The 23,232-nt window shown below is 41.3% G+C and overlaps 1 protein-coding gene across 19 annotated transcripts in view; it reads left to right on the forward strand.

The window, feature by feature from the left end:
• Window positions 1–860: 860 nt before the first annotated feature.
• Window positions 861–23,232, forward strand: part of CRADD (CASP2 and RIPK1 domain containing adaptor with death domain) — a 179,556-nt gene continuing 157,184 nt past the window's right edge. For 17 of the 19 annotated variants that reach the window (XR_003720451.2, XR_003720453.2, XR_003720454.2 and 14 more), the window contains exons 1-2: window positions 861–964; window positions 2,259–2,562. Coding sequence is in view for 14 of the 19 variants with exons in the window: in XM_028828940.2 (XP_028684773.1) it covers window positions 2,265–2,562 (298 nt within the window). In the remaining 5 variants the exon portion in view is untranslated. 19 annotated transcript variants of the gene reach the window in all.

The raw sequence follows: 23,232 nt of genomic DNA on the forward strand, positions 1-23,232 counted from the left end.
AGACATCCTTGCTGCTAATATTCTGCATGTGAAATTGATCTCACCAATTGCACGCAGCAGAGCAATATTTGCAGGTGCTGTTTTCATGCTGCTGGCAAATGCAGCCGTGGAGACCACGGTTTTTTGCAGCAGTGTTCCAGTGTCCTGTTAATTGTTCTGTCGGTGTTGAGAGGTTGGGGACGAGGCATGGCAACTTCCTGATGCCATCTTCCTGATTGTGGACAGGAGCCAGTATGGCAATCTTATCTTTGTAGTCATTCATGGATGTTCAGCCCTTCTCCAGTCTTTCCAATCATTTCAAATGTCCCGAATTCCCCCTGACAAATCCCTTTTTGACTAGGAGTAGCTAGCTGAGTGCTGTAATGAAATTCTGACTGACAGATTTGTAAACTTTTTGCGGACAGGAACCCTTGATATAAATAAATACCTTGCATTTTAATGGAGGGAAGCAGAGGGATAAACAAGTGAATAAGTAAAAAGTTTTAATAATATGGTGATACGTAAAAAATAAAGCTGGTTAAGGGAATGGGGAGTGCAGGAGATGAGTGCAGCTGTGTTGCCGTTTTAATCAGGTCAGAGAAGGCGTCTCTACCAGGGTGACTTTTGACCTGCCTCTCTGTTATGTCAATTGTGTGTAGGGCCCTGGTGTAGTTACTGTGTTAAAATGCAATGATTCAATGACTCCATTACTTAGATACCCTCTAAGTGACGCTACTGTTGTCCACCTCCCCGTGATTGAATTGTTTACCCACAGTAAACATGGCGGGAAGAGCTTCGATCCGACCCTTGAACGCTCAATAAAAATGGCGACAGCACTTCCTGTGCTTGCCCTCAACAAAGATGGTGTCAACACTTCCTGTGTTTTCGCCTTTAACAAAGATGGTGCTTATGGGGCAGATTCCCTAACAGTCAGGATTCCGGTTGCAGTTTTTCTCCCCCGCCCCAAAGATACGTGGTTGCAGACGTAAGTAACAGGAATCCATTTTTTCTTGAAAGCCCTGCATTGTAGCGTCTGCGACCTGGGCCCTGCGGGGGCTTCCCCGCCCCACTAACTTGCTCTGCATTTCCGATCCGGGCCAAGGCTGGGTGGCTGCGGTAGTGCCGGAGGCCCGCTCTCCCCTTGATCCGCTGTTAAGTTCATTCCCAGCACTCCCTCTTTAGCGGGTCAAATTGCGGCAGAAACCGCCCGTAGTCTTCCTGTTTGATACAAGGATTTCAGCGGCCGAGGCAGAGACTTTTTAAAAAGTTCCCAATGGGCGCTCACCGCCAAATGTGAACACCTCCCCCTCCTCACCTGTCACCTCCTAAACTTTGCAGGGTTGCGAGGGGGAGTGTGGGATCGGGTGTCGCCCAGCCGTGGTCGTACTGCCCGGGTGTATCTGAAGCCGCATATGTCATCCCTACCTGCCTTCCCGGTCACTTGACCTTCACTGCCTTACACACAACCAAGCCACAGCACATGGGTGCAGGGGTGGTGGAAATGCACCTTCAAATTGTGCCTGGCTACTGACCGGCGCTGGGGTGTTTTAAAGAAAAAAAATCCCATAAAATGTCCCATGCATGTGTGGCCACGACAGTGTTGTGCTGGAGATTCGGAATTCTTAGTGGGAAGGAATGGAGTCTGTGACTATATATTGTGTAAGGTTTATTGTAGACTGGGCACAAACAACAATTTTCTTAAAGGTGATGGTGTAGAGGACTTTTAACGAAAAGAGCCTTAAACTCTGTTCCTGCTGATTTCTGTCCTGCACTCCTGTTACTGATCAGGTTTTGCAAATACTTGTGATCAAAAAAGGGACACCTGCGCCCACTTTGGCAGTTTCTGCCGTGGTGGTGGTGGTGGTGCAGGTCTGATGAGGGCAATGTTAAAATAAAACCACGATTTCTTCTCCAGCATGTTAAAATTAATGCTGCTCTGTAATCTTCAGATAAAAATTGCTTTTTCGGAAGGGTCTCTGACCCACTTTTTTTTTTTTTCTTTTTCCAAATTTCTTTATTGAACGAGGAATTGAGCTGGGACCCCACTGTGTGAAAAGCAGGAACAGAAAAGATGATTCATCTTCAGTGTTGTTCATTATGTTAGGAAACATTCAAAGTTAACTTGGCTTGGCTTAACTCGTGAATTAAATACCATGACCTGGCACTCTGCCACGGTTTGAAGATATGCCTGACCTGAAGGAACTTACATTGCAGTGACACTGTCTTTCGGGCCACATCAGCGTGTCTGTAATTTGAGCTGTGATTTCGGCTCTTTCCAGGGAGAAATGGAGGCCAGAGACAAGCAAGTACTCCGCTCACTTCGCCTGGAGCTGGGTGCAGAGGTGTTGGTGGAGGGACTGGTTCTTCAGTACCTCTACCAGGAGGGAATCTTGACGGAAAACCATGTTCAAGAAATCAATGCTCAAACCACAGGCCTCCGGAAAACAATGCTCCTGCTGGATATCCTACCTTCCAGGGGCCCTAAAGCATTCGATACATTCCTAGATTCCCTACAGGAGTTTCCCTGGGTCAGGGAGAAGCTGAAGAAGGCAAGGAAAGAGGCCATGACCGACCTACCTGCAGGTAGGCCTCAGAAAGATCACTTCAAACCAGCTCCAAAATGTTGTAATTATGCCCTTTGCTTTTTGGTTTGTTTATTTGTTTGTTTGTTTTTGAAACAGAGTCTTGCTCTGTCACCCAGGCTGGAGTGCAGTGATCTCGCTAGGCGTGATCTCGGCTCACAGCAACCCCTGCTTCCTGGGTTCAAGCAATTCACTTGCCTTCGCCTCCCGAGTTGCTGGGAATACAGACTTACGCCACCACGCCCTGCTAATTTTTATATTTTTAGTAGAGATGAGGTTTCACCATGTTGGCCAGGCTGGTCTCGAACTCCTTACCTCAGGTGATCCACCCACCTCAGCCTCCCAAAGTGCTGGGATTACAGGCGTGAGCCACCACACCTAGCCAGAACTCCGCCCTTTGGATTTGAAGTTGGGATGTAAGGCAGGACAAGGGTCAACGGTTGATGAAAGTGGGTAAGGAGTTGGGACTGAAGGGACATGACATTAGAGGCATAGGATCAGGAGGTGGCATTAGGAAGTGCAGGGAAGGAAGAATGAACCGTGACTGGGAGGTGAGGGAGGGAGCTCAGAGAATGCATTTAGAAATGCTTCCAGGGAAACCTGGCATGTCACTTGGGAAGCATGTTCTCATCAGAGAGTCAGGTCATATCTCAGCCGTTGGCATCAGGAACCATTTGGAAAGTGCAGATGGGAAAGCAGGCATTCGGCCTACTGACAAGTGATTTGTGAGGTGCCAGAGCTACCAGCTGGAAAAGGTCAGATTCATGGAGTAGGAGACAGCCTCTAGGAAGGAAAGCCCTGTACCTGTCCCCTGGGCTGTCCCATGTGGCCAAAGGGGATTATTTTGAAGGCTGACTTAGTTTGTTTTTAAAGGTTATTCGTTTAAAGTGTCCTTTTTAGTTTAGCTTTTGTTCAGACACCGGAGTATTTAATTTTGCAAAGAGCAATAGTTTGGGGAGGGTCTCAGTTTAATTTGAAGGAGAATTGGAAGCTGGAGAAGAGAGAAACAGTTCTGGTTCTGTTAGCCTGGCTTGTAGCAGGAAGAAGATGTGATATGGAAACACTTGCTTCTTCTTAACTTCCCTTGACTCTGTTTTACAAAGATGGAGGGGCAGAGAACTGGACTGGGAAAAATTAAAAATTGAAAAAAAAAGTAATTGAAAGGTGACTTGCAAATTTTTAACAAAGTTAGAGAATCAAGGTTCTCTGGGGTTTGTGATAACAGTGATAGAACTATTCTGGTTTAGTGGGCCCCAGGCTTCATGGTTGCTATTTTTTAAATACTGATTAAAAAAAATGAATACTGATAATAAGACCACTTTTACTATTTTTGCTCCATGGACCTCATATTTTGACATATGTCTGAATACCTGATCAGCATGAGATAGCCAGCTAACTTTAGGAAGACCTGGTAAGATCCCAGTGGAAAAAGCAAAAGTATTTTCATTCCTAGCCTGGGCTCATTACAGGTAAATATATCTTTAGGCTTTTTGAAATACTAGAAATAGCTGGCTTTTGAGGACCACTGGAATTCACTGCTTGGATTATCCTTACAAAATTAAATACTCCACGTGTCTGAACAAAATGTGTCTAAGATGTTTTTATGACTTTATTGAAAGCAGAATAGATAACATAGAGTTGGAGAAATGTTAAAAATTATTGGTGCTTTCCTGATATTTGACTTAAGAGGTTTCTGCTGGCATCATATAGTTGGAAACAACAGAACAGGTGAACTGAAAGCCTTTCACTATCAAAATACTGAATTTAATTTTATAGTCATTTTGGGTGATACAAATCATGCTGTTGTATGTCATTCATAGAGACATAATACCATTTTTTTTTTTGAAATGGAGTTTCACTCTTGTTGCCCAGGCTGCAGTGCAACGGTGCAATCTCGGCTGACTGCAATCTCCTCTTCCTGGGTTTAAGCAATTCTTCTGCCTCAGCGTCCTGAGTAGCTGGGATTACAGGCATGCGCCACCATGCCTGGCTAATTTTGTATTTTTAGTAGAGATAGGGTTTCTCCGTGTTGGTCTGGCTGGTCTCAAACTCCCGACCTCAGGTGATCTGCCCACCTCGGCCTCCCAAAGTGCTGGTATTACAGGTGTGAACCACCATGCTCGGCCATAACCCCATTTTTATTTATTTGGATTCATTCAGAGAGTTAGAAAGAATTAATGCTTTTTTTTTTTACAAAGTGATGAAAGTTACAGAGAAGCTAAGGAAAAATAGCTTTTTAAAAAAGCAAACAGAATGAAGCAGTACATAATGGGAAAAACTTGAGCATATCTGTGTAGAAGTTTAGAAAAATAAGGTTTTTCTCAAGATTTGTTAATTCCGTAGAATGTTGGCTCTGGAACAAATTTGTACAGTCATAATTGTTTTACTTTTTATTGAGTAACACTGCTATTGAAAAAAACATTCTGAAGTGAGGATTTGATTTATATATGTCTTTCAATATCTTCCACAGTGACAAGCATATAAACTCTTTTAAAAAAGACTTGTATTTATTAAATATTGACTATTTTAAATAATATTACAAAATACAAGTAAGATATGGAGAATAATGGTACAGTGAACACCCATCTCCCCATCACTCAGTTTAAGAAAAATAATATTACGATTGCCTTTAAGAACCCTGGGCACTCCTTCCCAATCTTGTCTCATTCCCAACCCCCACTCAGTGAAAAGCCCTGAATTGGGGGTTTATCATTCATTCACTTCTTCACTGTATAGTTTTCTATCTCCTAAAAATCACTTTTAAAATCTTCATATGTATTTGAAAATCCTGTATACCATAAGTTCTAGAGGGGGGTGTGTGTGTGTATGTATATATATATGTAAAGATATATGTAAAGGAAAGGGTGGAAGCAATGGAAGAAATGATGCATTGAAACTTGATAGTTAACACCTTCTCTTGTTTCAGACCTTAAAATATTTTTTAAATGTTTAAAGTAATTTAATTGGTGGCAATATTTTAATTCTAAAATTAAACCGGGATTTACTGAATTGGAAACCTAGGTTTTGTTCTTTTGTAAATCCTGGGAAGAGTATCGGAGTTGAAATTCCTTCAATTTAACGTCCCTATAAAAAAGAAATCCAGAACCTACTGCCTAAGCCCCCGGTGCTTCTCCAGTGTTGTAATAGAGGAATTTTAATAAGATTTAAAATAGTCCACTTACATTTTTGTAAAGATATCTTTGAGTTTTGAGGAACTAGACTACAGGAGAATGTGTGTACTCATTAACCTCTTAATGTATGTACACATTAAACTCTTCTTACCTTTTCCTCATTTTGATCATACTTATTAATTAATTTGTAAGGCTTCAGTAGTCTTCTCTTGGGAGGCCTTGAGAACAAATGGGAAGGAATAGCCTTCTTTTTAGCCAAGAGGTTGGTCCTTCTCTAAGAATGAACTGATTTTATCTTATTAAAGTTTTCTTGTATTGGTCTTCCCAGAGATGCTTGGTTTCTCCTTTATTGGTTTGTTGTTTTAATTTTTGTTGTTTCACTTGTAAATTTTGAGCTGTCTGAGAGGCTTTATTTTGGTGATTGATCCTGGTTAGTTGCTTTTTACTTACGTGCTGGATGTAATTTTTTTAGAGTATTGAAATGTATCGTGTTCTTCTCTACTCTTCTGAACCCCACCCCCATCAAATCTCAAAGCATACAAAAACACCCTAAACCTTTTGATTCTCTCAGAATCTGCCTAGGTGACTGGTCTCCCAATCTCTGTTAGGAAAAAAAAAAAAGGTCTAAGTTGTTAAAGTTGTTAATGGATCATTGGTTTTGTGTTTTTCTCACCCTGTGACGACTCTTACCTTTTAAAAGAGGAATTCTGGTGATAAAATGACTTAATCCACCTTGGCACCATGGAAAGAACACTTCATGGTTTTTCTCTCTGGCTAAGGTCACATACTAGACATTAGATCAGTTGGAAATCCTCTGTGGGCTCCTGTCGGGTCATTTAGGAGATAGAGACAGTGCTGTATCTGGGTGAAGGCAGCCTGTGCCTGCCTGCCTGGCTTCTCACTGCTCATGGGGCCTGTCCACGCTGACAACTCCCTCCAGTGCCTGAGCTAATCTGGATCTGGAAAGGAGGTTGATGGCAGCCCAGCCTCCCCGTCTGGTGGGACTCAGCGTAAATCATGGTGGGAGTGACTCCTGGGCCACAGGACCCCCTGTTCCACTGTGTTGGCCCTGGCTGTGGGTCTGGGTGTCTGCCATGATTCTCTGCCTGGTAACTCTGCCTTTTACCCCAGTCTTCCTTTAAGCTTGGAAGTGTTTTTGTTTTTCTCTCCTCCGTTGGTTTGATTCCTGCTTTATATCTTCTTAGTGACGCGACAGCGAAGAACAGAGCTCTGGGAACACAGCTCAGTGTCTCCAGCATCAGCATTGAATGTCTCAACTCTTGAGCCTGTTGGAATGGCTGTCCCTAAGCTGACACTTGCTTCAATCTTCTGGACTTGACCTTGTCCTCCCCATAGACTCTGTGCACTGGACTCCCTGGTGGCTCCTACAGCAGCGGTGCGCAGGGCTGGCTAGTCCGTTTCCTCTCTACCTGTGGGCTCCAGGGCTCTGCCTGCCCCTTGTGGCGCCAGCCTTGACTGACGACGCAGAACCACACCTGCCGCCCTCCTGAGATACACTCTAGCTCTGAGTTGCATCCTTGGATGCAGCTGAAGTCACTGAGCTCTTAATGGCAGACATTTTAGATATTGTGATGGGTTTATTAGAGAGGTTTCTAGCTTGGGATTCTTTTCATAGTTTCCTCCAATCATACCATGTAATTGACCTTGCTCTGCATGGAAGTTCAGTGTTGATCTCAGTGTATCTAGCTTGCGGTCTATCCACGTGCTTCCACTGTGGCTGAGTAGTGTTCGCCAGTGGTTCCTGTGTGCTACAGCGAGAACAGTGGATCAGCATCCATATCTAGACCCTTCCCTCTGGGAAGCGGAGAGTCTGCAGAGAGCCCAGATTTCTGTGTATACCCAGCCCGATGTTCATATACTTCCTGAGGACCTACCGCATGCGGGTGCTGGGTATATAAAGACAAATGGAGGATCTCCAGATCAGCTGAGGGCATTCATGCGTTCATCCAGCAAATATTTGCTGAGTATCGACCATGTGCTAGATCAGAGGATCCAAACCTTTTTGGCACCAGGGACTGGTTTTGTGGAAGACAATTTTCAACCAGTGGGGGAATTGGGGGGAATGATGGTTTTGGGATGAAACTGTTCCCTTAGATTATTACCAGGCGTTAGATTCTCATAAGGAGCCTGCGACCTAGATCCCTGGCATGCGCAGTTCACAACAGGTTCACGCTCCTATGAGAGTCTAATGCCGCTGCTGATCCGACAGGAGGCGGAGCTCAGCTTGCCCGCCACTTCCTGCAGTGCAGCCCGGTTCCTAATAGGCCACGGACCGGTATGGGGGTTGGGGACCCCTGTGCAAGACAGTAGGTGCTGGAGATATAACAGTAAGCAAAACAAAGCCCTTGTTTTCATGGAGTTCACTGTATTCTAGTAGTGGAAGGGGATAAGGGCAGGGACAGATAATCAGCAAATGAATAAATAACATTTGGTGGTGAAGAGCGCTATGAAGAGAAGCAGTGTGTGTGGTGGTGGGCGTGGTCAGGAAAAGCCTCTCTGATGAGGGGACACTGAGCAGAGAACTGAGTTTGGCCGCAGAGTTGATACAGGGAGGAGAGCTTTCAGATAGAGGGGACCACAAATACACAGGAAGTCGAGTGGGAGCCACAGGTGACAATGTGGCTAATAAGACACCTTCCTCCCTGGGATGAATCACATTCCACATCAGCAGAGGCTCAGTGGCTACCGTTTGCTGCGCTTCTCAACATGTGAGATGTGTGTGCAGCCGTGATCTTGGGTGACTCCTAGCATGACTTTAGTTGATATGTGGATGTGGGATTAAGTAATCTTGAATTACATGATGAGAAAGTTATTTCCTTTCTATTTCTGTTTCAGTTCATGTAAGAATGATAAGAGGTCCTCATGCTTAAAGGCTCTGGGCAACAGTATTTAGCTAGAATCTAGTTGTATTGCTTTTTTTGTGTGTGTCAACTTAATGGCTTCCTTCCATTTATGGCAAGCAAAACTTTTCTATTTATGAAGTTACTTTTAAAAATACATGTATTTTTAGAGAGTAGAATTGTGGTTATTAGAGACTGGGAAGGGTATGAGGGAGGCAAGCATAGGGGAGGTTGGTTAATGGATACAAAATTACAGCTAGATAGGTGGAATAAGTTCTAATGTCCTAGCACTGTAGGGTGAATATGGTTAACAGGAATTTATTATATGTTTTCAAAATGCTAGAAGAAAGGATTTTGAATATTCCCAATACAAAGAAAGAATAAATGTTTGAGGTGATGGATGTACTAATTGCCCTTATAAGATCATTACACATTGTATGCATGTATTGCAATATCACCCCGTATCCCATAAATATGTACAAGTATTATGTATCAACTGAAAATAAAAAGAAAAAAGTTACATAGGAGTATTGAATAGGAAATAAGATTGAAAGTATACCAAATTATTTAGGAAAAAAACATTACTTATATTTAAGTAGAAATGCGTCAACATAAAGGAGACTATAAGAAAATAGGACGGGCACGGTGGCTCACGCCTGTAATCCCAGCACTTTGGGAGGCTGAGGCGGGCAGATCACCTGAGGTCAGGAGTTTGAGACCAGCCTGGCCAACATGGTAAAACTCCCATCTCTACTTAAAATACAAAAATTTGCCAGGTGTGGTGGCAGGTGCCTGTAATCCTAGCTACTAGGGAGGCTGAGGCAGGAGAATCACTTGAATCCAGGAGGCGGAGATTGTAGTGAGCCGAGATTGCGCCATTGCATTCCAGCCTGGGGTACAAGAGTGATTTGTCTCAAAAAAAAAAAAAAAAAAAGGAAATAATGGCTGGGCATGGTGGCTCATGCATGTAATCCCTGCACTTTGGGAGGCTGAGGCGAGTGAATCACTTGAGGTCAGGAGTTAGAGACCAGCCTGGCCAACATGATGAAACCCCGTCTCTACTAAAAATACAAAAATTAGCTGGGCGTGGTGGCACGTGCCTATAATCCCAGCTACTAGGGAGGCTAAGGCAGGAGAATCACCTGAACCTGGGAGGCGGAGGTTGCAGTGAACAGAGACTGTGGCACTGAACTCCGGCCTGGACAACAGAGTGAGACTCAATCTCAAAAAACAAACAAAAAGAAAAAGAAAATGGTGTGAGGATGTGACCAAAAGTTGCTTTTTATCATATTTTTTTAATTTGAAAAGCAAAGACAAGCATTTGGGGGAGGAGCCTCTCACCTGGCTGGCATAAAGCAGGAAGGCTCCAGTTCTAGTATAGATAGAAGATAGAGCTGTATTCATGATGCTTCACAGTTTTGCTCTTTCAATTTATGCACAGTGACAGGAACTGGTTAAATTAACTAGAATTTCAAAATTCATAAGTTCTCTAAATTTTAAACACATTTACTTGCTAGTGAAACAAAGTCAGCAAGATGGAGCCATATGCTGGTATTATGAATTTTAGAACTGGGTGGGACTCATAGATCATCTAATTTTTCTCTGAGAAAACAGAGGCCTAGGGAGATTAAGTCAACTTGCCCATGATCACACAGCTAGTTAATGTAATTTATTACTGGGACTAGAATCCAGGCCTTGCAACTCTTGATTTAGAACTTTTTCTGCTGCGCAATCTTGGCTTCCCACTGAGTTTGAAATGGAATTGTATTATGCTTCAGTGTTAATAATTGAAAGAGCCTTTTAAAAAATTGTACTAAGTCATTTTTTTTTTTCATTTTAAGAGGATAATTTCCAAGGGCCTTTAGAGGTATGCTGGAATGAGATTTTACTAAAATATTTTATTTTTATGAATGCTAATTTTAATCATTTAAAAGGAAATGATGATCGTTCAGTACTGCATTCTATCAGAAGATTTTTTTCTCCCTACCTCTGCAAGGCTGACATAAAGGAAAAGCGGAAGACTTTTATCAAGTATTTATGGGACTGATGAAATAATGCATCTGTTGGCAGCTAATTCCAGGTCTTTCTAGGAATAGCAAACATGTGACAGGTCTTGCCCCAGCAAAGATGCCTCCATTTCACCTTAAAACATGTATTTGGTATTCTTTTCACTTAGAAATTCTGACTATCTCTTTTTTTCTCCCTTCTGTGTACATAGAGATCATTCGGCTGCATGAGACACTGTATTGACCATCAGGGTTGATTTAACTCAGTGTTTCTCAACTGTGGCTATGCTTTGGAATCACCTGGGGAGCTTTTACAAAACTGCTGATACCCGGGCTCTACTCCAGGTGAATCCCTTAAACAATCTCTGGAGGGTGGGGTCTAGGCAATGATGTTAAAGGCACACACGGGCATGCCCGTGAGTAAGCCAGGCACGCGTACACATGCTTCCTGAGGTCATCTTAAATTGCAGCCAGGGTTGAGAACCTTGAGATCTGACCAGCTGGCTAGGGGCGTGCCTCCTTCCTCATTCATTGCTTCCAAGTTCTTGCTTCCCAAAGCTGTGTACTGGCTTGAAGCATTGTTCTTATTTTCAGGTAGCACCAGATGGAAAGGTGGTGGGAATCAGGGTGTAGAGGGATATTAGTTCGCAAATTCTTTTATTCCTTGAATTTCCTGAGCATTGTTGCTCAAGAATGTTCCAGAATCTCAGATTCCATACAGTGGGAGATGCTCCTACCAACATTAAAATCCATTAGAGCTCTATGGGGATATATAGGCTACACACGTGAGGCAAAAATTGGAGGATTTTGGATTGCTGGTGAATTTGAATTTGGGAATTATTTTTATTGGTATTCACATCGTTTAGTACAGTCATTACAAACTACATGCAGTACCTTGTGCTCTGTAGATCAGGTTATGTCCAAATGGAGACAGAATCTCCTGCTGAAGAACGAGTTGCATGTTCCTCTCAGTTAAAAAGTGAGCCGAAGATGGCTTGAGGATGGAAGAGAGAAGGAGAGACAAATGGCCAGTTGGGAAGAGTGGGACTGGCTTAGTCTTTCGGACTGGCTGGCTGTCTGCTTATGGTCTTTGTTTGTAATTAAAAACGAATTTCAGGCCGGGTGCATTGGCTCATGCCTGTAATTCCAACACTTTGGGAGACCAAGGTGGGAGGAACACATGAAGTCAGGAGTTCAAGACCAGCCTAGGCAACATGGCAAAACCCTGTTTCTACTAAAAATACAAAAAGTAGCCAGGCATGGTGGCACATGCCTGTTATCCCAGCTACTTGGGTGGCTGAGGCACAAGAATCGCTTGAACCCAGGAGGTGGAGGTTGCAGTGAGCCAAGAGCACTTTCCATCCTGGGTAACAGAGTGAGATCCTGTCTAAAAAAAAAAAAAAATCAGTCTTTGTGTCTTTTGTGTCTCACAAAGAACTTCAGCTAACATCAGTAAAATAATCAGTCATAGTAGCTCATGGGGACTTACTGTCTGCCAGCTATATTTTAAGCCCTTTGTGTTTATTCATTTAATTCTGACAATAACTTGATGAGGGAGGTGATGTTATTACCCTTTTGAACAGATGAGAAAATGTAAACATAGAAATGTTAAACAACTTGCTGAAAGTCACACACATAAGGTCAAATTTGACTTCAAAGCCTACTGATTCATATCCTATAGAAGCACTTTCCTGGCATTCAGTTTTCTCCTCTTCCTAATTCTGATAACCTGTGGCTGTTCCAGAGCCCATCACCCTCATTCTTCTTCAGGAATTCCCCCACTTTCAGTTTCTTCCAGACACACAGACTCAGAAGCCTTTCTCTTTCTTGCCTCTTGTCCTAAGGCTGATTCCTGGTTGGTATCTCTCTCTCCTATCTCTCATTTTATGCTTTTTTTGTTGTTGTTGTTGGGGGAAGGCTAGGCTCTAATGGAAGACCATATGGCGGGGAGGGGTCATGGAACAGAGCCCCTGAATCTCTCCCATTTCAACTTGCTACTTTGAGAGTAAAAAAGAAAAGGACTAAATCTCCTTGGCTGTGATCAGGAGATAGTGTGTTGGCTCCCCTGATACTGGAATCCAGTCCCACTTTTGCAGCTCTTAAATCATGCTATCTAAAGCCGTCAGTTCCAATAACCAGCTTTTCTGGTGATGCAGCTTCAGAGTTTCACCAAATGCATAGCAAGGTAGTGTTCTCTTTTTATGGGTATAGTTCAGACTTGTAGGCTGCTGTTGTAGCTAGCTGTGGGAATGTTTGCTTTACATAATTTTAATAGGCAGCTGTGTTTATACTTATTCCTCAGTTTAAGCAGTAAGGAGTGTATATATACTATTCTTTGGGGGCATTTCCCCCAGACTAAAAAAAAGAAAAAAAGGTATGTTGTGTTTTTTTAAACAGTAAATTTTAATTGAAAAGGAATGTAGTTTCTAGAAGAAGTTTGGGGCAGGTTTTACTCCTAGGCTTTATTTTGTTAATGTTATGAAAGAAATTTTAACTCCTTCTAAGAAGTGCCAAGTTGACAATTCCTGGAAATGTTCATGTTCTATATCTATTTATGCTCAGCACCGTAGCAGAGAGGGTGGTAATACCATTACCAAAATAATACCGCTGAGATGTACTAAGTGGCAAATGAGAGGCTTGTGGTTTTATAACCTAAATAAAAGACTTTAAAAGCATCTCTTAATTCTACCATTTGTTGATAAGGTCTGTGGGTGCTGAATAGTAATGGTGAAGTTGCTGTGGAGAATTAGAGATCAAGTAGAGCGTATCTGCAGTGACTTGTCCTGTTACTAGAACTATAGAAGGTTAGAGCTGGAAGGGATCTTAGAAACACTTTATAGATGAGGAAAGGAAGGGATATCCAAGTCTAACAGCATGCATATGGGTTCTTCTGTTCCAATAGTAGAACTTTGTATAACATAAAAATAGGAATCTCTCTGAAATATGTTGGGTAGTTCACATCTTTGAGGGAATGATAAAGGTTTCAGAGCTTAATAAGGGCAGGAATGAGGCAACAGTTGGGGATCTCAGGCCATCAGATGGTCATCTCCAATCAAGTTTCTACACTGTACCTTGCCTCCAGATTCAGACTATTGGCCAAACCTGAAGGAAGGGTCATGAGCCCTTCCCCTAGGACACCAGAATCACCTGAAGTGGGGAAAGGAAGTTCCAAAAGAGAGAGGTGAAAAGCTGATTGAAGCAAAAGTTGTCTACTGTGTCATCCTCCTCCTTTTTGGATTGACTAGGTCTCACGCCCATGGGCCTGGAAAAAAAATGATAGCTGTTTAAGGGAGGAAGATGCTCTACATCTTCTTCACACAGCAAGGCCCAGGTTGAGGACCAAAGGTGGTAGATAAACACTGGAGAGCAGTTTTTGGAGCAGCATAGGTCTCCTTAAACCTTTCCAAAATCAGAATATATTGGGGAAGAAAAATGGATTGAGAATGTCAATGTAAAGAGAAGGTTTAGAAAGAGAATTTGAATTGGGTACTGGCCTAAGGACTTTAGATATATAAACTCACTTTATCATCATAATGCCCCTTTGAAGTAGGTACTACTGTTATTTGCATTTCACAGATGAGGAGACTAAGGTGTTAGATAAATTGCTCAAGGTCACACAGCTTGGCAGTAGCAGAGCTGAGGTTCGAACACTGACAGTCTGGCTCACAGTCTATGCTTCTAATCACTAGAGTCCTGTCTCTGTCAATCTACTACCAGTTTTTAGATCTGATTGGAGTCACATGGCTTAGATGACCTGACCTGGGCTAGCTGCAGCTTCTTTATTTTCTGACCTTTGCTTGCCTCAGGTCTCACATATATCTGGGCATTTTCATTATGTGTATGTCAGTCTCTTTTTTAACAGTTACCAAATTTTTAAAAATACCAAAGAAAACTCCTGGCTAACACGGTGAAACCCCGTCTCTACTAAAAAATACAAAAAAAAAACTAGCCGGGCGAGGTGGCGGGTGCCTGTAGTCCCAGCTACTCGGGAGGCTGAGGCAGGAGAATGGCGTGAACCCGGGAGGCGGAGCTTGCAGTGAGCTGAGATCTGGCCACTGCACTCAGACTCCGTCTCAAAAAAAAAAAAAAAAAAAAAAAAAAATACCAAAGAAAACAAAAGATGTTTTCTAAGAAATATGATTAGGTAAAATAAAGGTTTTGAATGTGATTGACATGGACATTTTTGTTAATTTAGTTTTTAAACATACCTCTTCCCTTTCAGTCTCTTTATTATTAATTAGTCATGTGCTACCAACAAATGTGCCTTTTCAGGCCTTTCATATTTGTTTGAGCCCTTTTACTCCGTCATGTGCCAGTCATGATTCATTCAGGAGACAGAAACCACACAGTAATTTAAATAGGGAAAACTTAATATAAATAATTTTTTTCTTTCTTTCTTTTTTTTTTTTTTTTTTTTGAAACGGAGTTTCACTCTTGTCACCCAGGCTAGAGTGCAATGGCGCGATCCTGGCTCACTGCAACCTCCACCTCCCGGGTTCAATCAATTATCCTGCCTCAGCCTTCCGAGTAGCTGGGATTACAGGTGCCCCCCACCACGCCTGGCTACTTTTTATATTTTTAGTAGAGACGAGGTTTCACCATGTTGGTCAGGCTGGTCTCGAACTCCTGACCTCAGGTGATCTGCCCACCTTGGCTTCCCAAAGTGCTGGGATTACAGGTATGAGCCACCATGCCCGGCCAATATAAAGAATTTTTAACTGGTGAAAAGCAAACCATGGTTGACCACTAAATGGGGTAAAAGAGGTCTCTAAGTAATACAGAAATCACAAATGGCAGAAGCTACTTTTTCTGAGGTTGAAAGGTAGTGCAGGATACAGTTACTAAGGGCCCTCCCCACCTCTAAGGCTGAGATTCAGACTTCAGTGGAGTTGAAGTGACTGTCACACTAGCTGGTCTGTAAGAGCAGCCTACCTGGTAGCTAACTTCAAGAAAATACAGAGAAATAATTGCATGAAGTCAGAAAAATAATAAATGACCAAAATGAGAAATTTAACAGATTGAAATTATTTTAAAAAGTTAAATAGAAATTCTGGAGCTGAATTAGGAGAAATAACTAATGCATGCAGGCTTAATACCTAGCTGATGGGTTGATAGGTGCAGCAAACCACCATTGTCTCACATGTCCATTTGAGGAGACCACCAAACAGGCTTTGTGTGAGCAACATGGCTGTTTATTTCACCTGGGTGCAGGTGGGCTGAGTCTGAAAAAGGAGTCAGCAAAGAGTGGTGGATTATCGTTAGTTCTTATAGGTTTTGGGATAGGCGGTGGAGTTAAGAGCAATGTTTTGGGGGCAGGGGGTGGGTCTCACAAATTGGGTCTTCAGTTGCTTCAGGCCATCTGCATGTATACGCGCAGGTCACAGGGGATATGATGGCTTAGCTTGGGCTCAGAGGCCTGCCATTCCTGTCTTCTTATATTAATAAGAAAAATAAAATACCAAAATAGTGGTAAAGTGTTGGGGCAGCAAAAATTTTGGGGGGTGGTATGGAGAGATAATGGGTGATGTTTCTCAGGGCTGCTTCAAGCAGGATTAGAGGCGGCGTGGGAACCTACAGTGGGAGAGATTCAACTGAAGAAAGATTTTGGGGTAAGTGGTGATATTGTGGGGTTGTTAGAAGGAGCATTTGTTGTATAGAATTATTGGTGATGGGTCTGGATGCGGTTTTGTATGAATTGAGAAACTAAATGAAAGACACAAGGTCTGAATAAAAGAAGGAGAAAAATAGGTATTAAAGGATTAAGAATTGGGAGTATCCAGGACTTCCAATTAGTGAGTGTCCAAGGGGGTTCAATGTTACTGTTTGCTTGGTTGGTGAGTTTTTGGGCTTGAGTTTTTTTTGTGTTGTCATATACCAGGCCAGATTGATTTAGGTAAAAACAACACTCTTCATTTAAAAATATAGAGTCCTCTTTTTTTAGCAGTGAGTAAGTCGAGGCCTCAGCGATTTTGGGGGAAAGAGAAATGCAAAGCCAGCAATTGTTTGTTAAAGAAGGATTAGAAACGGCTAGGAGAGTGTGAGTTTGATAGTGTGGTGGAGATAGCTGGGGAGAGGTAGAGGGTGGCATAAGAATGGGAATGAGAATAAGAGTGAGTATAAAAGTAAAGAATAGGACTTAATCAGGGTGAAAGTATTGGAGTGTACTTTGTCACTGAAGATCTTCTATACACTTAAAGAGAGACTTAAAGGTGGCAGTTTGAAGTAAAACCAGGCGCCACTGAATACCAAGAGCCTGAGAAACTGCTTCGGTGATTTGACTGATAAAGGCCAGTCCGTTATCGGACTGTATAGAGGTGGGAAGGCCAAACCGAGGAATTATATCTGACAAAAGGGAAGAAATGACCGTGGTGGCCTTCTCAGACCCTGTGGGAAAGGCCTCTACCCATCCAGTGAAAGTGTCTACCCACACCAAAAGGTATTTTAGTTTCCTGACTCGAGGCATGTGAGTAAAGTCAATTTGCCAGTCCTGGGCGGGGGCAAATCCCTGAGCTTGAAGTGTAGGGAAGGGAGGGGGCCTGAACAATCCCTGAGGGGTAGTAGAATAGCAGATGGAACACTGAGAAGTGATTTCCTTGAGGACAGATTTCCATGATGGAAAGGAAATGAGAGGTTCTAAGAGGCAGGCTAGCGGCTTGTAACCTACATGGAAAAGGTTATGAAATGACAATAGAATAGAAGGGACCTGTGATGCTGGAAGGAGATATTTTCCTTGGTCTAAGAACCATTTGTCTTGTGTGGGAAGAGATTGATAGGTGGAAGTTTCAGTGGGGGAATAGGTGGGAGTGACCGATGAGAAGGAGAAAAACTGGCATGAGGGATATAAGTTGGAATGCTAGCTGCTTTTTTAGCTACCTTATCAGCATAAGCGTTGTCCTGAGCAATGGGATCTGATGCCTTTTGATGGCCTTTGCAGTGAATGACTCCTTTGGAAGTAAAGCGGCCTTGAGAAGAGTTTTTATTGAAGAGGCATTAATGATGGAGGACCCTTGGATAGTGAGGAAACCTCTTTCAGCCCATATAACAGCATGGTGGTGCAAGATATGGAAGCCATATTTAGAGTCAGTATAAATATTGACGCATAGTCCCTTTGCAAGGTGAGGGCTTGAGTTAAGGCAATGAGTTCAGCTTGCTGAGAAGTAGTGGAGAGGGGCAGAGTGGTAGCCTCAATGATAGATGTGGAAGATACCATAGCATAGCCTGCCTTTGCTACTGAGTGGCGATTAGGCCTGGTGGAACTGCCATCAATAAACCAAATGTGTTCAGGGTGAGGAACAGGAAAGAAGGAAATATGGGGAAATGGGGTGAATGTCATGTGGATCAGAGCGATACAGTCATGAGGATCAGGTGTGGTATCTGGAATAATGTGGGAGGCCGGATTGAAGTCCGGGCCAGGAACAATGGTAATTGTGGGAGAGTCAACAAAGAGTATAGCTGAAGGAGCCAGGGAGCAGACAGTGTATGTATCAGGTGTGAGGAAGAAAATAGATTTTGGAAGTTAGGAGAGCTGTAGAGAGTGAGTTGAGCACAGTTTGTGATTTTGAGGGCCTCTAAAAGTATTAGGGCAGCAGCAGCCACAACACGCAGACATGAGGGCTAGGCTAAAACAGTAAGGTCAAGTTGTTTGGACAGAAAGGCTACAGGGTGTGGTCCTGGCTTTTGTGTAAGAACTCCAACCACACAGCCCTGCACTTTGGCTGTGTGTAATGAAAAGTGTTGGGATGAGTTAGGGAGAGCTAGTGTGGGGGCAGCTTCTAGGCCTGTTTTTAAGGAACGGAAAGAGGAGTGGCAAAAGGATTTAGGATCTATGGGGTCAGCTAGGTTTGGTTTTGTGAGTTCATATAATGATTTAGTCAGCATGGTAAAACTAGGTATCCAAAGGCAGAAGTAGCTAACCATGCTTAGGAAAGAAAGGAGTTCTTGATGGCTTAGCTTGAGCTCAGAGGCCTGACAACCATGGCACACATTTACCTATGTAACAAACCTGTATATCCTGCACATGTAGTCCAGAACTTAAAGTAAAAATTAAAATTAAATTCTGGAGCTGAAATAAAACTTAATGGACTGAAAAATGCAATAGAGAGTATCAACAGCAGAATTTATCAAGCAGAAGAAAGAATCTGTAAACTTGAACACGTTATTTAAAATTACAGTTGGAGGAGAAAAAGCATGAAAAGGAATGAAGAAAGCTTATGATATTTATGAGACACCATCAAAAGAACAAACATTTGAGTAATAGAAATTAAGGCAGAGGAAGAAAGACAAAGTGGTAGAAAGCTGTTTTAAAGAAATATTAGCAGAAAACTTTCCAAATCTGGGGAAAGATATAATATCCAGGTACAGGAAGGTCAAAATCTCTAATTAGATTCAATCCAAACAAGACTATACTAAACCATATTATAAATAAACTGTCAAAAATCAAAGACAGAGAGAAGACCCTGACAGCAGCAGGAGAAAAGAAGCAAATAACATAATATAAGAGAATTTCAATAAGCCTAACAGTACATTTCTCAGCAGAAACTTTATAGGCCAGGAGAGAGTAGGATGATATGTTCAAAATGTTGATGGAAAAAAAAATTGCTAACAATGAATGGTGTAGCTGGCAAAACCGTTCTTTAGAAGTGAAGGAGAGAGTGATAAAGACTTTCCCAGATAAAGCTGAGAAAGTTTATCACCACCACACCTGTTTTTACAAGAAATGCTAATGGAGTCATCAAGTGGAAAGAAATGGAAGGTTAATCATAACATGGAAACATATTAAAGTATAAAACTTACATAGTCAAATTCGGAATACTCCAATACTGTAATGATTGTACATAAATCACTTACGTCTTTAGTCTGAAGGTTAAAAGATGAAACTATTAAAATGGATACAACAACTTATAAAGGATATACAAAACAAAAAGACATAAATTGTGCCATCAAAAACAGAAAATGTGGGAGTGATGGTGGAATAAAGTGTAGAATTTTTTGTATGTGATCAAAATTCAGTTGTTATCAACTTAAAATAACCGGCTATTTATAAGATTTTTTTGTAAGCTTAATGGTAACCACAAAACAAAAACCTATGTTATATACACAAAAGATAAAAGGTAAGGGACCGAAGGGTATCACTAGAGAAAATTACCTAATCACCTAATCGCAATGAAAGACAACCAGAGGAAGGAAAGAACAAAGCATCTACAAAGCAACTGGGAAGTAGTTAACAAAATGGCAGAAACAAGACCTTATCATTTGGAAGGCCAGGATTTACTTTGATATCAAAGCCAGATAAGGATACAAGAATAGAAAATTACAGACCAATATTCTTGATCAAAGTAAGTGCAAAAATTGTCAACAAAATACTAGCAAACTGAATTTAAGAGCACGGTAAAGGAATCATTCACTGTGACCAAAGGATGCCAGGATGGTTTAACATACACAAATCAATAAATATGACATACCACATTAACAGAATGAAGGACAAAAACTATATAATCATCTCAATAGATGCAGAAAAAGCATTTGACAAACTTCAATATCCCTTTATTATAAAATCTCTCAACAAATTAGGTATAGAAGGAGTATACTTCAACACAAAAAAGGTTGTATGTCACAAACTCATAGCTAACTTCATACTCAACATTGGAAAACTGAAAGCTTTTTCTTTTAAGATCAGCAACAAAGGAAGGATGCCCACTGTCACCATTCTTACTCAACATAGTACTGGAGGTTCCAGCCAGAATAATTAGGCAAGATAAAGAAATAAAAGGTATCCAGATTAGAAAGAAAGAAGTTAAATTATCCCTGTTTGCAGGTGACATAATCTTAAATATAGGAAACCCTAAAGACTCTACCAAAAAACTATTAGAACTAATAAATTTAGTAAAGTTGCAGTATACAAAATTAACATAAAAATCAGTAGTGTTTCTGTACACAAACAGCAAACTGTTTGAAAAAGAGATCAAGGAAATAATCCCATTTTCAATAGCTACCAAAAGAAAAATACTTAGGAATACTTAACCAAGGATGTGAAGAACCTGTATAATGAAAACTATTAAAACATTGATGAAGGAAACTGAAGAAGACATAAATAAATGGGAGGAAACCTCATGTTCATGGATTGAAAGAATTAATACTGTTAAAATGTCAATACTACCCAAAGTGATTTATAGATTTAGTGCAATCACTATCAAAATTCCAGTGGCGTATTTTATAGAAATAGAAAAAATAATTCTGAAATTTATATGGAACACAAAAGACCCTGAATTGCCAAAGCAATCTTGAGCAAAGAAGAACAAAGCTGGAGGCATCATATGACCTTCCCTGATTTCAGAATATACTACAAAGCTATACTAGCCAGAACAGCATGGTATTGGCATAAAAACAGACACATAGACCAGTGGAACAGAATAGATAGTCCAGAAATGAATTCACACATTTATGGTCAATTGATATTCAACAAAGGTGCCAATAGGACACACTGGAGAAAGGACAATCTCTTCAATAAATGGTGGTGGAACAACTGGATATGCAGAGGAATTAGACCCTCATCTCACACCATGTATAAAAATAAACTCAAAATATATTAAAGACTTAAACATAAGACCGAAATTATGAAACTACTAGAAGAAAACCTAGGGAAAATGCTCTATGACATTGGTCTGGGCAATGGATTTTTTGGATATGATCCCAAAAGCACAGGCAACAAATACAAGAGGGGACATATGGGATAAACCAAAGCTTCTGCACAGGAAACAATCAACAGAGTAAAGAAGTAACCTATGGAATGGGAGAAATTATTTGCAAACCATATATATGATAAAGAGTTAATGTCCAAAATACACGAGGAACTCTAAAAACTCAATAGCAAGAAAACAACCCAATTAAAAAATGGGCAGCTGGTATGGTGGTTCACGCCTGTAATCCCAGCACTTTGGGAGGCCAAGGCGGGTGCATTGCCTGAGGTTGAGTTCGAGACCAGCCTGGCCAACATGGTGAAACCCTGTCTCTACTAGTAATACAAAAATTAGCCAGGCATGGTGGCACATGCTTGTATTCCCAGCTACTTGGGAGGCTGAGGCAGGAGAATCACTTGAAACCAGGAGGTGGAAGTTGCAGTAAGCCAAGATCGAGATTGTGCCACTGCACTCCAGCCTGGGCAACGAGAGCGAAACTCCATCTCAAAATAAATAAATAAATGGGCAAAGGATTGGAATAGACATTTCTCAAAAGAAGACATACAAATGGACAACAGGTATATGAAAAAAATTATCAATGTCACAAATCGTCAAGGAAATGAAAATTAAAATTATAATGAGATATCACCTCACACCTGTTAGAATTCTATGTGCTTATTAAAAATATGAAAGATAAAAAGTACTGGCAAGGATGTGGAGAAAATGGAACCTTTGCATATTTGGTGAGAATGTAAGTCAGTATAGCCATTATGGAAAACAGTATGGAGGTTCCTCAAAACATTTAAAATAGAACTCTATGTCTTACAATCCTACTACTGGGTATATATCCAGAAGATGGAGTCAGTATATGAAAGAAATAGCTACACTTTCATGTTCACTGCAGCATTATTTACAGTAGCCAAGATATGGAATCAACCTGAGTGTCCATCAACAGATGAATGGAGAAAGAAAATATAGCATATATACATAATGAAATACTATTCAGTTTTTAAAAAGAAGGAAATACCGTCATTTGTGACAACATGGATGAACCTAGGTAATATTACGCAAAGTGAAACAAGCAAGGCACAGAAAGACAGATACCATATAATCTCACTTATATGTAGAATCTAAAAAAGTTAAACTCATGGAAGCAGAGAGTAGAATGGTGGATACCAGAGGCTGAGGGAGAGGTGATTGGGGAGATGTTGGTCACCGAATGCAAAGGTTAGTTAGGAGAAATAAGTTCAAGAGATCTGTTGTACAACATGATGACTATAGATAATTAACAACCTACAGTTGGCCCTTTGTATCCATGGATTCAACCAACCACAGATAGAAAATATTTGAAAAAAAAAAATGAAAAATAACAATTCAGCACAAGTAAAAATACAGTAGGACAACTATTTACATAGCACTTACTTTGTATTAGGTGTTACAAGTAATCTGGAGATTATTTAAAATGTATGGGAGAATGTATGCAGGTTATATGGAAATACTGTACCATTTTATATCAGGGACTTGAGAATCCATGGATTTTGGTATCTTGGATAGTAGTGGGGGCCTGTAGTCCCCCTGCAGATTTTGACAAATGACTGTAGACTGTATTGCATTCTTGAAAATCACCTGAGTAAATTTGACATGTTTTCTTCACAAAAAATGATAAGTATATGAGGTAATGCATAGTTTAATTATCTCTAGCCATCCTGCAATGTATAAGCTATGGTCCCAATTTCTCCCAAAATTCAACTTAACCCCCACTGTGGTGGTATTAAGGGGTGGTATTAAGGGGTGGTAATAAGGGGTGGTATTAAGAGGTGAAGTGATTAAGTCGTAGAGGCTTTACCCTCATGAATAGATTAGTGCCTGACTACAGGCTGGAGGGAACTAGCTTAGGCTCTTCTTGCCCTTTGGCATTCTGCTGCGTGAGGACACAGTGTTAGCCTCTTCTGCCATGTGAAGATGCAGCAAGAAGGCCCTCACCAGACACCCAATGC

Source organism: Macaca mulatta, chromosome 11 (assembly GCF_049350105.2).
Source record: "Macaca mulatta isolate MMU2019108-1 chromosome 11, T2T-MMU8v2.0, whole genome shotgun sequence".
NCBI classification, from domain to species: Eukaryota; Metazoa; Chordata; class Mammalia; order Primates; family Cercopithecidae; genus Macaca; species Macaca mulatta.